Genomic DNA, 18965 nt, shown 5'->3' on the forward strand with positions numbered 1-18965 from the left:
CACTCTTGGAGCCCTGCTAAAGTATTCATGGCAAGAAATCCTGTGTAATTCAAGTATTTCTAGTGAAATAATATGAGTTGTGTCCAAGGAGGCCCTAAAGCAAGGAGAGCCCCTGTCAGGGATTGACTGAACTTGGTAGATGCTTAAGGCACTAGGATGGTTTCTCAGGCCGGAATTTAAACTATGAGAGAGGGAATTGCAGTAAACAAGTGCAGGCTCAGCACCCCTGTAGGGACACCTGGTAGTATAATAACTGTTGTGGCCCTTTGGGGTCCAGATCAGAGAAGGAGCCTGAATATAATGCTTTATGCGTTGGGGTAAGGGGTGGCCCATCCATAGAGGTGGGGAGGGGAGGGCTTCCAGCACTACCTGTCTCTCTCCTCATCCAGCCTGGAGATGACATCGTCTTAATGGCAGAAGCTCTGGAGAAGCTCTTCTTGCAAAAAATCAATGAACTGCCCACAGAAGAAACTGAGATCATGATAGTCCAGGCAAAAGGAAGAGGACGTGGGAGAAAAGAAGCAGGTAAAGTACTGAAAAATCAAATTGGCTTTGTTTCTATCTAGTATTTGATCCTTTTCCAGGTTTAATAGAGGACTGGGGTTGTGAGGAAGTAGATGGTGACAGCATACACCAAAGTGATGCTATTTTGAACTCTGTGGGGTTAATTTCAGTACTGGATCTCCTCCACAGGATCCCATGACCTTGTGACCTCCCCCCAAGTAGCCATTGTTGGGCCCTGCCTTGTAGAAGATGGTTGATTTACTTAGATCAAAAAGACAGCACAGCTTTTTCAACCACTTAGACATTGTTTGAACTCTCATCTTGATAGTTCTATAGATGGTTTTTACCTTTCCGTTTTATTTTATTGAGAGAGAGAATTTTTTTTTTAATATTTATTTTTTAGTTTTCGGCGGACACAACATCTTTGTTTGTATGTGATGCTGAGGATCGAACCCGGGCCGCATGCATGCTAGGCGAGCGCACTACTGCTTGAGCCACATCCCCATCCCCTTATTTTTTATTTAATTCATCCAAAAGCAGTTTTAGCCAGTGTCTCTGTCCTACAGACTTGAGGTTTGTTATCTGAATTACCCTAATGCACTTGTGTCACAGCCATGCCTGTCTTTGATGCTTAGTCATCTGAAGTCAGTTATTGCCCTTCTTGTGTATCTCTGCATGTCCTGTTGTGTCTTCCCCCATACACACCCCAATTGACACAGGTTTCCAGAGGTTAGCTGCCCATTCAAAAGAAATGTTTTTGTCTAAGAAAATATCTTAACTGCTTCCTTCATCTTGTCCTTTGTGGCTCTGTGCTGCAGAAGAACAACGTTTTTGAGGCAGTCCTGGGTATCCTTCTTGTGCTTTTCTTAAGGAGGAATCTTTAGCCTGGTCTCCCATCCTCTTCTGAAGTGGCACAGTGGTCAGCTGAGTCCCCTGCAGTACCTGAAGTAACCAAGGAAAACGAGTCTTGCTGAACATCTTTTGGCTCTTCCTTTTTCTTAACATGAGGAGCCTATTCCTTGCTCTCTGTGTTCCAATTTGGGGAGAAGGCCAAATGTAGTGTCTGGGGAAGGAGAATTGGGAAACTCACAGAACCACAGAACCTCCTCCTTGCTCTTCACAGGGAGCCTAGACAGCCTAGAGATGAAGGCTGCTTTTACAGAGCATTTGGCATTTGTATTCCTTTGCATAGCAGCCAGTGTGCATGCAAAGGATGTGGAAATCCAGATCATACTCTCAGGTTCAGATTTCATGGTCCACTTGCTCATGTTAGAGCTCTGGTCATAACCCCTTGTTTTTGGAGCTGGTTGGGTATGCTGTGTGACTAGTTTGTTTTCTCACCCATCCATACAGATGAAGGGATGCAGCCTGAGGTAGTCCAAAAAAAACAAACAAAAAAAACCAGCAGCTGTCCACTGAACCCAGTGATGCCAAGAAATGGGGTTGTGCCAGTTTACAGAAACCTTGGTGAAGGTGGTTACTGCTGGCATCTGCCAGGAACACCTAAAGGCAGTACTTTAGGGAATGAGGTCAGCTTTGGCTGAATGCTCTAAGGAGCACTTCTCTGATGTCCATTTATAATCCTTATGCTAACAATCAGCATGAATTTTCTGTTCCTTTATCCCATCTTTGAAGTAACATTTGTGCCTAAATGGGAAGTTATGGTCACGATGCCCCAGAAATTGTGGTGCTCTCCAGGCCTGGGGCTTATGAATGGGTTGGTACAGTGGCATCTGGGGTATGGGTGACATTGTCTCTGGGACAAATGCACCATGTATTTGTGTGCTAGTACCCTGGCAAAGTCAGCCAGTGTGTTTAGTACAACTTCTAACTTCCTGTCCTTTTTATTATTGGTAGGGACAGCAAAACCTGGCGTCTCCACGGTACCAAACACAACTCAAGCATCAACTCCTCCGCAGACCCAGACCCCTCAGCAGAACCCTCCACCTGTGCAGGCCACACCTCACCCTTTCCCTGCTGTCACCCCAGACCTCATCGTTCAGACCCCTGTTATGACGGTGGTGCCTCCCCAGCCACTGCAGACACCCCCACCAGTGCCACCTCAGCCACCACCCCCAGCTGCTCCAGCCCCACAGCCTGTGCAGAACCATCCACCCATCATCGCAGCCACCCCACAGCCTGTGAAGGTGAGCATCTAGAGTTCTGGCCAGTTGCTACCACCAAGGAATGGGGTCTTATAGGAGACAAGTAGTCCTGTCCTTTCTAATGGTTTGTGCAGAACCTGTCCTAGGCACTGACCAGGTCATCTCACTATGTATTTCATAATCATATTACATTCCCCAGTGGATACCTTCCCCCTTCCTCTGTCTCTAATTTAGACTGCATGTTTGCAGTTGTCATCTGAATAGTTGTGCCTACTGTGGGAAAGGTCTCTAGCATTTTGTAGGAAAGGGCTTTATTAGGCTTCTTTGACCTGAATCCTGCACTCAGTTGTGTACTTTCTCCTATCACCGTCTTTTCCCATCCTAGCTACAAAGCAGAGTGATAGGATCTCCCTGTCCTCAATCTTTTGCCTGCCCAATTACCTTTGAGCCCAATCACTGAGAATGTTGAGACCCTGTACAGGGCCTGGTTTAGGGGAGATCCGAGGAGCGGCTGTACTGGCTGCCATATTTGACCGAGCCTTTTACACCTATACTTCTGGCAGACAAAGAAGGGGGTGAAGAGGAAAGCGGATACCACCACTCCCACCACCATTGACCCCATTCATGAGCCACCCTCACTGGCCCCAGAACCCAAGATCACCAAGCTGGGCCCCCGGCGGGAGAGCAGCCGGCCTGTGAAGCCCCCAAAGAAGGATGTGCCAGACTCGCAGCAGCACCCAGTGCCAGAAAAGAGCAGCAAGGTATCGGAGCAGCTCAAGTGCTGCAGTGGCATCCTCAAGGAGATGTTCGCCAAGAAGCATGCTGCCTACGCCTGGCCTTTCTATAAGCCTGTGGATGTGGAGGCTCTGGGCCTGCACGACTACTGTGACATCATCAAACACCCTATGGACATGAGCACAATCAAGGTGAACCCTCACTCCCCTGGGTTGGAGGGTTAAGCTGGGAACAAGATGGGGCAGAGGCCTCCCTCCCCAGCTTTCCTCCTAGACCAGACCCTGGCCTTCAGCTTCCACAAACTGTGTAGCTATGTACTTTCCCAGCTGCCCAAAGAAACCTGGTGCCACCTGCTGGGAGTTGGGGGATGTGCATTGAGACAATGTGCTTGGCTATTTTGGTTGCAAGCAGTGGTGCTGCCCCATTCTCCTTATCAGGAGAACTGAGATGTGTCCTCCATTGCCTTGGTAGATGTTCCAGAAGAGCTTGGGGATTGGTGATTTTGCCAGGCTCTCTGTGATAGAGAGGACCTTGCTGTCTCCTCTGTGGGAGAAAAAGTATATGCAAAAATCTGAACTGGGTGCAGCCCTCCTTTCATCTTCTCTTCTTCAATTCTGGCCTAACTTTTGCCTCCTGGGATTCTGTCTCTTGCCCTTTAGCCAGTCACAGTGACAACCCAGGTGAACTTGATTTGTTAAGCTGGGAAATTCTCTGCCCAGAGACTTGCTTTTGAGTGTCTCCTTGGGCATCTGATTCTGAGAACTGGGGCAATAGCTTCTCCCTTCCATCACCACCACCACCTGGGCCTGATTTAAACCAAGAGCCACTAAGAAGCCAACCTGCTCCTTAAGCACCTTTTGCTGCTACCACATTCCGTGGCTACCTTCCCACTAAAACACAGGCAGACAAGGCTAAATGGAACCTGTCTTGTTTTTCTAGTCTAAATTAGAGTCCCGTGAGTACCGTGATGCTCAGGAATTTGGGGCCGATGTCCGATTGATGTTTTCCAACTGCTACAAGTACAACCCTCCTGACCATGAGGTGGTAGCCATGGCCCGAAAGCTCCAGGTGAGGCTTTGGGGAGAAGGGGTCAAATCTCTTAGGAATATGAGCAGATTTAATTTCAATTACTTTGTGATAATGCCACATAGTTTTGGAAGTGTTGATTCAACTCAAACTAATGCATGCATTAAAGTTGGGGTTATTGAAGCAGGATGGCTGGTTTTGGGGGGGTGCTCCATTGAAAGCCCCCTCCTTACCCTCCACCTACATTCTGATGCCCTTGGCCATAAAAGCATATGTGCTGTGCATGGCCCAGACTCCTCTTTAAAATAGACTTGTCTGAAGTCAACAGGAGACACTCTTGCCAGGTAAACAGTTCATTGCACTTGTGAGCCAAATTAACTGCTCACCTGGGTTTCTTCACCAAAGCCTTGAAAGGCTTTGTTTGCCTTTTGACTGCAGAGTGCCTCTTTCTTGATGGTTCCACATGACCACAGTTCTCTAAAGGGAGGAGTTTGAGGACCCTGTCCTTCGGGTTAAGTCCTGGGTAGTAAAAATCACACATGGGGGAGATTTTAGCATAAATGTATAAACTGATTCTGCTTTTAAAGAAAGAAAAATTAAGTACTAGGAAGTAGATACCTGATTATCTTTGGGTAATAAGAATTTTGGAGATACAGGGCTGGGGATGTGGTTCAGTGATAGGGTGCTGTCCTAACATGTACAGGGCCCTGGGCCCGCTCATGCACGCACGCACACACACACACACACACACACACACAAAAAAAAAAAACTTTTTAAAGAATAAAATCATTATTTAATGCTTATTTATAACCTGCTTTTTGAAATTCTTAGAAAGTAAGCATATATGATCATATAAATTCCCTATCTTCCCAGGGCCGTAGGTTGTTTCTGCTTTCAGATTTCCTAGCAGGCTTAGGGCTAAGCCACCTGTTATCACAAGATACAGGTTTACTGGTTGTGGGTCTCAAAGCTTTCTTCTGCCTGGTTTATACAGCCATCTGCAGAGTTCTTCTGAAATTGAGGACTTGGTAAGCTTTTGGTGACTTGTGAGTTTGTGCTACACAGAGGTTACCTGAGTCCCACTTGCCCACCTTTCAGTTCTACCAGTTCCGTACACTGTCCCAGACTCATACCATAGTGTCTTCCTTCTTCTCCATTGTTATGTAGCCCCATCATGGTTCTGTCATTCAGCCTGTATCTGGTCAGGGGCTGTGTTTAGTTTAGAGGATATGTTCTCAAATTCTGGCATAAGAAATAAAACATTTCCTTGTAGGGCCAGGTGAGCTTGCTCTTGCTAACGTGGACCTGGCCTTATTACTCAAATGCATGCTCAGATTTAAAGATTTTTATATTTAGGACTTGTTTCTTTGTTTTATTTTTCCTGAATTTGGCAGGGAGTGGAGTGTTGTGCTCCCTTTTCATGTAGTGCTACCCATCTTCATAAAGACGACTGCCCCTTTGCCCCTTAGTGTTTACATGTCCCATTCTTGGAACATTTTTTCGTTGTAGATGGATGGACATGATTAAATAAGTCAATTTATTTTTACGTGGTGCTGAGGCTCGAACCCAGGGCTTCACACATGTAAGGCGAGCGAGCGCTGTACCACTGAGCCACAACCCAACTCACATGTCCCATTCTTTTTTTTTTTTTTTTAATTTCAATGTTTATTTTTCAGTTTTCGGCGGACACAACATGTTTGTTTGTATGTGGTGCTGAGGATCGAACCCCGGCCACACGCATGCCAGGCGAGCACGCTACCGCTTGAGCCACATCCCCAGCCCCACATGTCCCATTCTTGAAAGAGTTCAGGCTTTCTAATTTTACTGCAGTTCTTATACAGGACCACCTGGTGGCAGTGATGGCTACAGATTTGTGTTAAATGCTTCCCTCCTTCACTCCCTATTCTCTTAAGACTGTTAGCTTTTACCCATGTTAGATAGTTGTGCCCTTTCTTTATCCTTATGAATACAGCAGAACCCAAACAAGTTCTCTGCCAGCCCTGGAGAGTGCTGTTTTGAGCCACTTTGTTAGGGAAAGGGAAGAAAAAGAAAGCATCCTCTAATATGTTCTAGCTCTCTTTTCCTAATTTGTGTATCTTTTTCCCTATCCTCAGCTCAAACCGTAGAGCTGCTTTCTCTTCACAATTTCTGCTTTTCCAAAAAAAAAAAGTTTTAGGGGTTTTAAGGCATGGTGATGCACTTCTGTAATACAGCGGCTCAGGGGAGCTAAAGCAGAATTGCGAGTTCAAAACCAGCCTCAGCAACTCACTGAGGCACTGTCTCTAAATAAAATACAAAAAAGGCCTGGGCATGTGGCTCAGTGGTTAAATGCCCCTGTATTCAGTCCCCAGTATCTATCCTTTTGGGAAGGGTTGAACCTGTTTAGACATGCAGTTTTTTAACCTGTAGTACTGCCATTGAGATGCTTGCCTCTGAAAATATTGCCATCTCTCCCTGCCAGGAGACAGGTAGCCTTAAGTTCTTCGATATCAGCTTGGGTTTGGGGGTTTTTGTGTTGGGAGTGGTGTACCAGGGATTGTATTCAGGAGTACTAGACCACTGAGCCACATCCCCAGCCCTACTTTATATTTTATTTAGAAACAGGGTCTCATTGAGTTGCTTAGCACCTCACTTTTGCTGAGGCTGGCTTTGAACTTGTGATCCTCTGTCTCAGTGTCCTGAGCCACTGGGATCACAGTTGTGCACCATTGCGCCCAGCGGCATGGTTTTTGATGACTAGAGTTTTCATTGGGGTGGGGGAGAGAGAGTATGACAGACATAGACAAAACCCTTGCCCTTGCTTACTGTTTAAGAGGTATTGGGACCTGCTTAGTTAAGTTTCTTAATTGGGTTATGCCAATGGAGTGGGATTTATCTAAAAAGTTAAATAGAAAAGAATCTATTTCATTTTCCTCCTTCAGCCACTTAAGAAAATTTGTATCTACCAGTCTGGCAGCCACAGTCACAAAGATGGCCAGTTGACTTCTAGACTTAAGAATTTCCTCTGGAGCCTAAAGGAGGCATGGGCTGAAGGCCATCCGTATATCCAGAGCTGCTGCTGGCCCTGCCTTCTGCTCTCTGTTCTGTTATATAAGAGTAATTTAGAAAGTTTGGTAGTGATTGCAGTCCATGTGGCTATCACCAGAGATTTATTTGCAGAAGAAAAAAAATCACAAATTCTAGGTGATACACAGGTGTTTTATCGCAGTGAGAAAAAGTAAATGAAAAGTACATTGTGCTGCCTGAAGTGTATCCCAGAGGCAGGAAATGGTTTTGAGATAGGTGTACATGTGTCTTTATATCTTTATTTTAATATTTATTTTTTAGTTGTTGGTGGACAATACTTTTATTTTATTTTTTTTTTAATGTGGTGCTGAGAATCGAACCAAGTGCCTCATGCAGGCTAGATGAGCACTCTACCTCAGAGCTACAACCTCAGCCCGGTGTCTTTATATCTTACACACACAGCTGCATCCCTAGCACCTGGCACCTAGTGAGCCTCCCACTTCCTGTGTCCTGTAACTCCAACTCTTGGCTCCAGATCTGGTTCATCTGGGAGTCTTGAGGCACTATGGTCTTCTAGCACCTGAGCATGTCTGTTTCATTAAAGGGAGGAGTGTGCTTCCCCTGTGGATCAGTTGCAGCCTGTGGTATGTGATCCTGGGTCAGGATTTCTAGCAAGAAGAGATATTTGGCTTTGAAATTAGCGGGGCATGCTAAGGCTGAGAAACACATATGACACATATGACCCATACCCATAGAGGAAGGAGTTGGGAGATATTGGACGCCAGATGGAGATCTGGGCCCACCTTGACAGCTGGACCCAACCAGGACAGTTCCAGCCCTGCCTGATGTTAGTTTCTTATCCCAGCTTGCTTCCTGTCTTGTACTCCTTATTGTTTGATCTTGGCTTTGGGTAAGACATACTCAAGGAGTATGAGGAAGCCTCAAAGTGAGTGCCTCCCACCTTCATCCCCATTGTCCAAAATAACCACAGTCTAGGGCGGAGGAACAGAGATGTCCTTGTGGCAAGGGTAATGTTATCTCAAAGCCAGCCCAGAGAGACTGCATATACAGACAAGTGACCTGAAGCAACTTTCACTCTAGGCCTTCTGACCTGAGGAGAGTTGGTTACCTCATTTTGTGATGTCCTGATATCCTGACATGTCTCAGAAACACTATCCTTCCCTCTGCTTCTTTCCTGAAGGCCTGACTCTTCTAGGATCTTGTGGCCCTAGCTGCCCTTTATGGGACCTGAGCCTATCCATATCTAAGATGCTCTGGTGGGTTGGAGTTGGGGTAGCAGCTCTCCTGGCATGTGACCAGGTGCTGTGGGGCTTAAGGATTTTGCATGCTGCCCCATTAGGGGCCTTCTCTGTTATGAAACTCCTTCTTCCTGCCTGGTTTCTTCTCAACAGGCTGTAGTCATCTCTTGTGTATCTTTGTCCTTGTCCTTGTCCTTAGGCCTGCTCAAGAATTTATTTCTGAATAGATTAGAAAGTTATTGCTCTTCTAGTACTTCATCAGCCAAACCACTGAACACACCACAGAATCCCAGGTAGGGCCCTACTGGAAGAAGCTGTGCACTGGGTGGCCTGAAGGGGAGGGAAGTGACATGTTTTGTTATAGAAGACACCCAGCTGCCTGGAAGAGGAAAGTGTGTTTCTTGATCCTTCAAGAGGGAGTCCTAGGGCAGGCTTCAGCAAGTGTGCACTGAGTTGGAACAGCAGCCTCAGTGCTTGGCCCCACGCACTGCTCTCTGAAGCATGAACACCCACTTAGGGAAGGTACCTTTTGTTGTATGTATTGCTGCGTTGATTACTTTGTTCTGTGATTAAAGCATGTCTCAGAGTCCTGCTAGGAGGTCTGGGAGTGGCTGTCTGGTAGAAAACTTGCCTAGCATGTGTGAAGCCTGGATTCTATTCCCAGCACCATAAACAACAAAAAATCCTACCAGGAAATCTGTTCCTTTGACTTTTGTCTAGAGCAATCACTGGATTGATGGTGGAGTCATCAGAATACAGGGGGGAACCTGCCAGCTGGTTTGCATGTCCTTACCCTTGGAACCCCAGATGAGGCTCCTGTTCTTTGAGCTCTAAAACCTCGCATAGTTCTATATGACTTTTGAATCTTGGAGTCAGGAGATCTTAGGGTCTCTTGGAATGAAATCCTATGCCTAGTCATCTCCATGGCCTCTGCTCAGGTCACTTGCACTTCACAAGGTGACTGAGCCTTTCTTCAGTACACCCATACCTCTGCCTTATGTACACTGAAGCTGTCTCAGCCAGGAACTTGGCCCTACTAATGTGAAGAATGGGGATATAAACTCAAGCATATGGCCTTGCACTCTGCCAGGCACACTCCCATCTTGTGGCCTTTGCATATACTCTTCCCTCTGCCTGCAAGGTTCTCTGTAATGGCAATTCTTATTGCGTCCTGTGGAATCAAAGGCTGGCAGAGCCTCCTGTTCTGGGAATCATAGATCTGATGGCGGGCAGCAGCCTCAGGGCACTATTTCTTAGGGTTTTGCCTTGAGCCCAGCATTTTTCAAGCACCCTCAAACTAATGTTCTCAGTGAGCTGGACCTGAGTCATTGTGTACCCTGTTCAGTGAGTACCAGCCATGTTAGGACTTGGTCCTACTAATGAGTTAGTGAGATTTGAGAAAGGAGTGTTGAATGACCTGAGCCAGAGGGCATGAGCCAGCTCCTCACCACCCATGTTAGTGGCAGAGAGGGGTCCTCATCCTTGCATCCTTCTTTTACCCTCTTGCTTACTTCCCCGTTGAGTTGACCCCAGTAGCCAGTAAGATCAAGGTGACCCTTGCGGGCATGGCTTCCCTCCCCAGGATGTATTTGAAATGCGCTTTGCCAAGATGCCAGATGAGCCTGAGGAGCCAGTGGTGGCTGTGTCCTCCCCAGCAGTGCCACCCCCCACCAAGGTGGTGGCCCCACCCTCATCCAGTGACAGCAGCAGTGATAGCTCCTCGGACAGTGACAGTTCCACTGACGACTCTGAGGAAGAGCGAGCCCAGCGGCTGGCTGAGCTCCAGGAGCAGGTGAGGATACCAGCCTTCAGAGTCCATGGACCTAGAGGTTTCTGAGTGATGTCCCTTATGGCCTTTCCCATCTGCTAGATCAAGTACGTGTTGATCATACACGTAGTATTGGGGGAGGGGGGCTCATTTTTCTGAGTAAAGATGAGGCTTCTGTGTCCTTTCCATGTCTGGAAGGAGGAGGCCATGCCAGGATATCCATCTCTCCTGGGGCTGGCTGTCGGCTTGCCCCCTCCCTCCAAGCTAGTCATTGGGTCCTTAGTGCTTGATGTATCTGTACACTCTTGCCCAACCTCTGAGGAACCCTCCTTGTTAGCATCTCGGGACCAGGATAGCCAAGGGCCGGCTTGGACAACTCCTCCCCTGAGGAGGACCCTGGCATACTTTGGAATTTGGGGAATGGGTGAGCATGGGAACTTTGGAATCTGATTATTGAGGCACGTCACTTGACTGAGGGCCAGCCCTACCTCTGCTTCCTGCTCTGCCATACCCTGATTCTTGGGGCCCCATGGCGTCCTTGTACTATATAGTTTGATGCCCGGGGTGTGGGTTATAAAAAGGAGATCTCAGCCCTGGGTATAAATCTTGCCTGTCTGCTCTACAGCTCAAAGCCGTGCACGAACAACTTGCAGCCCTCTCGCAGCCCCAGCAGAACAAACCAAAGAAAAAGGAGAAAGACAAGAAGGAAAAGAAAAAGGAAAAGCACAAAAAGAAAGAGGAAGTGGAGGAGAATAAGAAAAGCAAAGCCAAGGAACTTCCTCCCAAAAAGACGAAGAAAAACAACAGCAGCAACAGCAGTGCAAGGTCTGTGCTTCCCAAGTCTACTCTGGGTGGGGACCCTCTGTCCAACACACCCATGGTGAGGTGGGCCAGGCCGGCAGACACTCACTTGCAGCAACATTTAGTTGTTCTCTGTTCCCTTTTCTCTGGGATGAGTCTTTGGAGCTCCCTGTGTTTTGCAAGAGAGGATAGTATGGTGTAGACACCAAGGATGCAGCCACATCCCAGCTTGTGCATCCCTTGGTCAGTTTGTTGTCAGTTTTTACTAGGTATTCCCAGGGAATTAATTTCTCAAGCCTATTTCTTGTGAAGACCAGCTGGGTGGGGTGTGGGAAGCCCCCTGCCCCCATATACATGGAGGAATGAGTGCCTGGCTTCCTCAGGAGACCTGTTCTTGACGGTGTCTGCATCGTCCCTTCATAGCAAGAAGGAGCCAGCACCCATGAAGAGCAAGCCCCCTCCCACATATGAGTCAGAGGAAGAGGACAAATGCAAACCCATGTCATATGAGGAGAAGCGACAGCTCAGCCTGGATATCAACAAACTCCCCGGTGAGAAGCTGGGCCGCGTGGTGCACATCATTCAGTCACGGGAGCCTTCACTGAAGAACTCCAATCCCGATGAGATTGAGATTGACTTTGAAACTCTGAAGCCGTCCACACTGCGCGAATTGGAGCGCTACGTCACCTCCTGTTTGCGGAAGAAAAGGAAACCTCAAGGTGCACTTGGGCCCTCTGGATATGGGGGTCCTTCTCATGGACACCCTCTCCTTTCTCCCTCTGTATCCTTCTTTTCCTATTGTAAAGTCAATGTGCTCAACACAAAAACCTATGAAAGGTTATGGCATTTATGCTTCACCTATCAGAGCCTTCTAGATCCTCTGGCTCGTGGCTGTCTGCAGCCCACCTGCACCTCTCTTTTGAGCCTTACTCTTAGCTGAAGCTGTTTCCATCCTCAGCTACCTATCATTCAGTCCCCCAAAAGTTACCTCCTACCTCTGGAGCCAGGGTAGAGCAAGGCCAGGAGGAAAGACAGGCCTGCCGTGTCCCAGGGATCTGTGTACTGACATTATGTCAGAACTGAGCCAAGCTCTGTCCTTCTCTAGTAGAGATATGAGCCTCTCTCCAGGCATGTTTTTCAAGTTGTGTATACCTCACCTTGGCGCATAAGTTTTCCCTTGGGACCACAGTACTTGGGATCTGTGTTGGAGCATTTTTGCTTACACTCTTTATATTCCCAGCCCAGGCTGGCTCCTCTTCAAGTGCACTGTATTATAATATCCACTGGGCCTCCATCCGTGTACTAGATGAGAGCTCTAGGAGACCACTGGGGTTCTTCTCTGTCTTGCTTTGTCTCTGGCATCATGTCTCTTATAGGTCCTTTTCACCCTCTGCCAGAAGGGTAACTTAGGGAAGCCCCAAGGCCAGCAGTACTTCACAATTGCTCTCTGACTTGTTCCCAAATCCCTGAGAAACTCTCCAAAGGATTTTCTAAGAAATTGATAGGGCCTTGAAATTCCAGCACAAGCCAGTATGTAGTGGTTACTAGCAGGAAATGTGGGACCACTCAGGTCCTGTGACAGTGGCAGCTGGTAGGAACAGCGCTCAGACCCATGAGGCACAGGCTTCCCACTTGTCCTTCCTCTGGCATTTTGGATATGCCATAGCTAACAGCAGCCTCCTGGGTAGGGGTCTTACCTGACACAGTGTCTGTTGCTTGAATTGCAGCTGAGAAAGTTGATGTGATTGCTGGCTCCTCCAAGATGAAGGGCTTCTCCTCCTCAGAGTCAGAGAGCACCAGCGAGTCCAGCTCCTCTGACAGCGAAGACTCCGAAACAGGTTAGGTGACTCCTTTGTAAAGCATTTTGTTAGACTCCTCCCACCAGTGCCCAAAGGCAACAGTCTGGCGAACTTGATGGGCTCTTCTGTCTGTCCATCTCCCTTGTTAACTTTTTCCCTGAGGGGAGGTGAGTAACCCTGTGCTGCAGTGGTCATTCTCTTTATGTGTCCCTCACACCCCCACTCCTGAGGCCTAAGCTAGGAAGGACTAGTAGTCAAAACCATTAACGCTGGGGTGGTGGCTCAGCGGTAGAGCACTAGCCTAGCATGTGTGAGGCCCTGGGTTCGGTCCTCAGCACCACATAAAAATAAACAAATAAAGATATTGTGTCCATCTACAACATATATATAACATATATGTGTGTGTGTGTGTGTACACAATACCTTTGTGTCCTCCTACAACTAGAAAATAAATACTAAAAAAAAAAAACATCGACACTGCAGAACTCAGGTGGGTAACAAGCAGGGGACTAGGTCTTCAGAACTGTGGGTATTGGCGCCCAGGTGATGCCATCACCTTGGTGTGGCCCTGCCTAGCCTTTTGCCCCAGGGAAGACTGCATCCCTACATGTTGCCCACATCACTGTTGCATACAGTGCTATATTGCAGAGAATGTGCTTGGCCAGACTGGTGAGAACTGAGCCACCTGCAGCTGGCAGACTGCATTGCCAGTTTGCTTTTGATCCCATTGTCGTCTGGGCTCTGGGCACTTAATCCTCTCCAGAGTGTGCTTACTACTGTGAAGAATGCTCCTTGTTCTGCTCTCACTCTGCATGTACCTGGACACCTATGTCCTGCTCTTCTAACAGTTCCTTGTGTTCTATGGATCTGCACTGGTGTCCCATCAGAGTCCACCTTCTGTGTAGCAGCTTTAGAGCTGGAGGGCAGGGGCAGGCAAGTGGCAATGCTGGGAGCTAGTTTAGGTAGGAAGGAGACTGCTTTCACTAGGTGTGTATTTTTCTCATTATTCTCAGGGGGCAAGTTCTCAGGCTGGCCTCAGGGAGGGGTAGAGAAGGAGCCGTGGAAGCTGGGAGGCCTGGTGCATATATCATATAAATGAGCTTGCCCCTGGAAAGGTCAAGTCCTATCAGCTGAGTAGATCAGCAGCCGAACACCTGGGACCCAACTGTGGGGTCCCAGGTGTGCTTTGCCAGGTGGATTGGGGTATACAGATCCGTCTGGAAACATGTATTTGAGTCAAGAGGTTCCTGGCATTTTCTTCCACAGTCCTATCACAGTTAGAATTTTAATCTAATTTGAAATAAATGCTAACCCCCACAAATTGAATGCATAGAAATAATGGCCTAATATTTCCAAAGAAGGTGAAGGCTTCTGTGCAGCAGTTGGGAGGATTCGTGTTGCTCCAAGGTGTATGTACATGGGGTCAAATGGACTGAGCCCACCTCTGCTTAAGGGTTCTGGGGTTGGGGGAAAAAGGCACTTCCGGACCTTGGGGTGGGCTGGGGCTTCTCCAGGACTCCTGTAGTCTAGACTACCTCTTTTTTGATCAGCCTAAATGAGATACAATCTGCTAAGGCACATTTATTCTACATTTCTTCAGCACTGGCTGGAGATACTGCCTGGGGCATGTTGTTGGCCTCCTTTGTTGCCATTCTTCACCTTCTGTTTTTTCCTAACACACCAACCTAACTTTTTTTATTACTTGTATTATTTCTCCTCCTCCTTACTTTTTTATTCCATCAGCCAGCAGGGGGTGCTGTACACCTGATCTGCCAAAAAGGTCTGGCCCTGGGCTGGGGGTGGGAGAATGTCAGGGGGGGTCCTGCCCTTGACAGGGTGAATAGCTGTATTCTTAATCCCAATTAGCATTCCCAGTAGACACTGACTTTTTCACTTTCAGTGCCAGCCAAGCCTCCAGTTTTTCTTTCCTCTGGGTTTTTGCACATTTTACGTTTTCTATCACGCTGCTCCTTCCAGGGGTTTTTTAGGTTTTTCTTCTAAAGATCCCACTAGCCAAAAGAAAACCTCCAAAGGCTGAACTGGCAGGGGACCTAATCACTAAAACAACTTGGCTGGATTGTGCAGGGGGACTGCTTTGGCCTGATGCTGTATTTTAGGGGGTTTATGATCATCATGTCTTAATTGCAAGTCTCTGACTGTGGAATTTGTTTCTGGTCCCCTCCAGTCCTCTTCTCCATGTTTGCTTTAGGCAGAAACCCTCCTGGGCTCCCACAGGTGCCCTGTCCCCACTCCTGCCACTGGCCATCCCACAACTCAATTTTCAGCAGCTCTCCATTGCTGCCTTTTTTTTTTTTTTTTTTTTAACTTCCCCCTTTAAAGAAAGTGGAAAGATTGTGCAACAAGTAATTTGAGAGTCCTGGGAACGGCCGTCCTGGCGGGATAGAGGGTGAGATTTACGGTGGTAGAACTGCTGGCTTGCATGCTCTCGGGCTCCCTTCATCCAGCTCAAACCACTCCCTTAGCTGCCTCAAGGGGGCTGTCCCCTCTTCCCAAATGTCCTCCCCACCGTGGGTGTTGCCTGGCTCCATTTTATCTTCTAAGTGCTGGCAAGCAGGGCTGGTGATGGAACAGTAGCTTTTCCTTTGCCTTCTATATGCACTGGCAAGCTCTGTCATGAGCTGACTGGGCACTTCTGCTCAGGAGGGACCTACTATGAGTGGTTTGTATAGCAGATTCCCAAAGTGGGAGCACACGTGGCAATGGTGAATGATGAAAGCATCTTTCTGCCACCCCATGCCACAGAGAATATTGTACTGTACTATTCCTGGTGGTGGGATAGGGGTGCCAGTAGGCAGCTCCTCCAATATCTGCTTTCCTAGGTCCCAAAGAAGCAGAGAAGTCCCATTTTCTATGGTGGATACAGGCAGCTCTGCCTTGGGGGAAGTGGAAAGGGTAGTGGGGTGCTGAAGATAGATAGTTCTCCTTGGTCTTTTGGAACTTGTTTTGCCCTTCTTGTTCTTATGTTTCCATGTGGATTAGAATTGAAATTCTTGAAAGGGCATATTTTTGTTGCTTATATTAAGGATCAGTTCTGACTTGGTCCAGGGTATGAATCTCCAAAGAAACTGAAGAGTGGTGCTAAATCACTCTGGAAGAGGGTGGTAAATGGAGCCCTCTTCTGGCAGCCATCCATGCAAAAATGCTGCAGGCTGATCAGGGCTGGGATGCTGAACCTCTGGGGCCAGGTTGCAGTTTAGAGATACTGCCCAGATGAGAGTGTGGGGGCTGCTTTCCCAGCTGGGTCCTAACCACTGTGTATTTTCTTGTTCCCTGCCCAGCAGCACGCAGTGCTGTCCCACCACTTCCTCTGAACTGAGCTTTACTTGCGTTGTATGGTTTTCAGTGAACTTCAGTCTAGCTCTAGCATAGAACTACATGTTCATTGTTGGCTTATGCAGGATTAGTACCTGGATGTCCCCCTACCCCCACTTCTAGAGCACCTGCAGACCTGGCCTGGGCAGGCTGGAGGCAGGCATTGTAGGTTCTCCCCTTCTCACTGCCATTCCCAGTGGGCTACAGCCTTTGCTTTCACCAGCACTGGGATCCAGTCTCCCTGGCATGAGGCATGGGATATCCTGGACTTTCCTCCAGATCTCACTTATCATGTTGCTGACATCTGGCACTTCTCAAATGCCGTGCACAGGTCTTGGTAGGCAGTGGTGGCCGCACAGTTTGCATCCCTTTCAGGAGCACCCCCACACCTATCTGTGCCAAGACAGAGGTTCCGGGACATATGTGGAGATTTTCTCTGATTTTGTCCTGGTCTTATGGTTACAGCAGAACGCAGTGCAGCTATTTTAGTCTCCTGATTTCCTTTTCCCAGGATTGGAGAGCATGTGGGCGTTTCTTACTAGCTCCAGGGTAAAAAGGAATGTTGGATGTTTTGGAAGGATTTGAGCTGGGAAGTGCAGAGAGAGGCCATGGGACACTCTTAACCACACAACCAGTCTGGGCTTCTTGGCCCCCAGAGTCTTTGAGGGACTCATTCCAGTCATATCTCTAGGCCGTGGCTTGCCTGCTCCCAGGGTATGACATTTGCCCTTGGAAAGGAGTGAAGTCCATGTAGGGGTTGGGGGTCTGCACAGCCATGTGACAACCGTATACAAACACACACACACACACACACACACACGAGTTACAGCTGGAGGAGTTTGGGGCTTCACTGGGTTGAGGGCCATCCTTATGGAATGTGGCTTACAGTGAAAGGCCATGGTGGGTGGGGTTTTCCCAGGCATGTGTTGAGGACCAGGGAGCAGTGTGTTATTGCATCCAGGACTCCAGCAGAGGTGTGGTTCTGCTGTTGCTACAAGGGTGGACTTGCTTGGTGCCCCTCCCTAATCCAGAAACCATGTTTGATGCCCTGGAAAAGGAAGGGAAGGACAAGACTTTCCTCCTTGGTCCTTCTCCATCCCCACCCGCTTCCTCAGTAGTGTCATGGAGTCTTCTTTATAATTCATGGGGTTTATTTATGTTTGTTTGTTTTTGCTTTGGGGATCTAGAGGAATGCAAAGATGAGGCTCTGCTCTTTGCCTCCCTCATCTGGAGGTCCTGCACTCCACACCCCTGTCAGGGGTGGTGGTTCTCTAGCCACACCAAAGAAAAAGACTCGAGTTAGCAGATGACTGATGGGCTTAACATACTGGCTAGTGGGACAGGGAGAGGTGTCTGACATTGAAAGGGAACAACTTAGTAATGGTGAAGGAGATGTAGCAGGCAGGCAGTTGGGACACATGGAACTTGTTAGTGGAAACAGGTGTTCTGTCTAGAAGTGTGAATAAGCTCAGGGCAATTTTGGAGAGGTCTGAACATGCTGGATCCATGGCCCTTCTAAAGGAAAGGTGGGGTCTGTTCCTGCCTTAGGCAGGGTTCCTAGTCTCCAGCACCATTCTCTCGTGCCCTGTCAGCCACTGGGGCACAGAAGACTGGCTCAGTCTGCAGTTCTTCTGTTCTTGTGACTTGATGGTACATTCCACACCATTTCTCTCACACTGATTTCTCTCTTCCTCTATGTAGGTCCTGCCTAATCATTGGACACGGACTCTTAATAAAACGGTCTTCAGTTCCAGATTCCTTCCCAGCAAGCTATAGCTTAAGTCCATTTTCTTCTGTGAAAGGGACAGGACTCCATCAAGTTATGGAATTCCTCAGAGCCCTGGGCCTGTCCCCTGGGGTGGATTAGTCATGTCCAGCAGCACACGCCTAATCCCGCCTTTGGGAAGGCTGCCTGCCTGGCCGGCTGCCCAGGCCTCCCTGTGCAAAGACTGCCTGGCTATCATGCCCAGCCTCCCTGATCATCTGGGGTCCTTTGGGTGGGTAGCATCTCCTGGAGGGTGATGACAATCCCCCCATATACGTGTACATGTGGTGCTCCTCCATGTGCAAAGCCTGATCACAGTATATTTTCTTTCTTCATTCCCTCTTTTTCTGAGACTCCAGACCCTAAGTGCTTCCCTCTCAGGCCTTCAAGTGACTTTGGCCCAGGAAAGATTTCATTTAGCATAAGAAAGAATACTCTGACCTCCCCAGCTTCCCCATACAAGGAGTGGGGGCTTCAGAGACAAGTCCATCTGGGCCCTGGAAGACTCAGTGGGGCCATCCTGGTTGGCTTGATTAGGAGGCTATCACCAGCCACAGCTGACTCAAGCCTCCTGAAATCCTCCTTCCATCCCCATTATTTCTATTTCTAGAAGTTTATGTTGCCTGGTGGGCATTTTCTCAACTTCTTTGGCCTCTTTCCTCAAGAGGAAAGTAATTTCCAGAGCTTCTGGTGAGGGTCACTCCGGCCATCAACCACAGCCCCTTGTGGGCCACCTGCTGCCCATCTTTTGAGGGGCATTACCAGTCCCCTAGAATGATGATGACAGGCACTGGGGCTGGGGCACTTGAGGGTGGCCACATCATCCAAGCCCTTCCAGGGGCACCAGATAGCTTTTTTTGCTCT

The 18965-nt window shown here is 48.2% G+C and overlaps 1 protein-coding gene across 5 annotated transcripts in view; it reads left to right on the top strand.

Annotated features, from left to right (window-relative positions):
* The window catches only part of Brd4 (bromodomain containing 4), an 83017-nt gene that overhangs the window by 53072 nt on the left and 10980 nt on the right, over nt 1-18965 (top strand). For all 5 annotated transcript variants that reach the window (XM_027932138.2, XM_034635300.2, XM_027932137.2 and 2 more), the window contains 8 exons: nt 390-525; nt 2362-2651; nt 3173-3535; nt 4284-4412; nt 10218-10427; nt 11029-11228; nt 11628-11923; nt 12932-13042. In XM_027932138.2, the coding sequence (XP_027787939.2) occupies nt 390-525; nt 2362-2651; nt 3173-3535; nt 4284-4412; nt 10218-10427; nt 11029-11228; nt 11628-11923; nt 12932-13042 (1735 nt within the window). The remainder of the gene's footprint in view (nt 1-389; nt 526-2361; nt 2652-3172; nt 3536-4283; nt 4413-10217; nt 10428-11028; nt 11229-11627; nt 11924-12931; nt 13043-18965) is intronic.

Source organism: Marmota flaviventris, chromosome 1 (assembly GCF_047511675.1).
Source record: "Marmota flaviventris isolate mMarFla1 chromosome 1, mMarFla1.hap1, whole genome shotgun sequence".
NCBI lineage: Eukaryota > Metazoa > Chordata > Mammalia > Rodentia > Sciuridae > Marmota > Marmota flaviventris.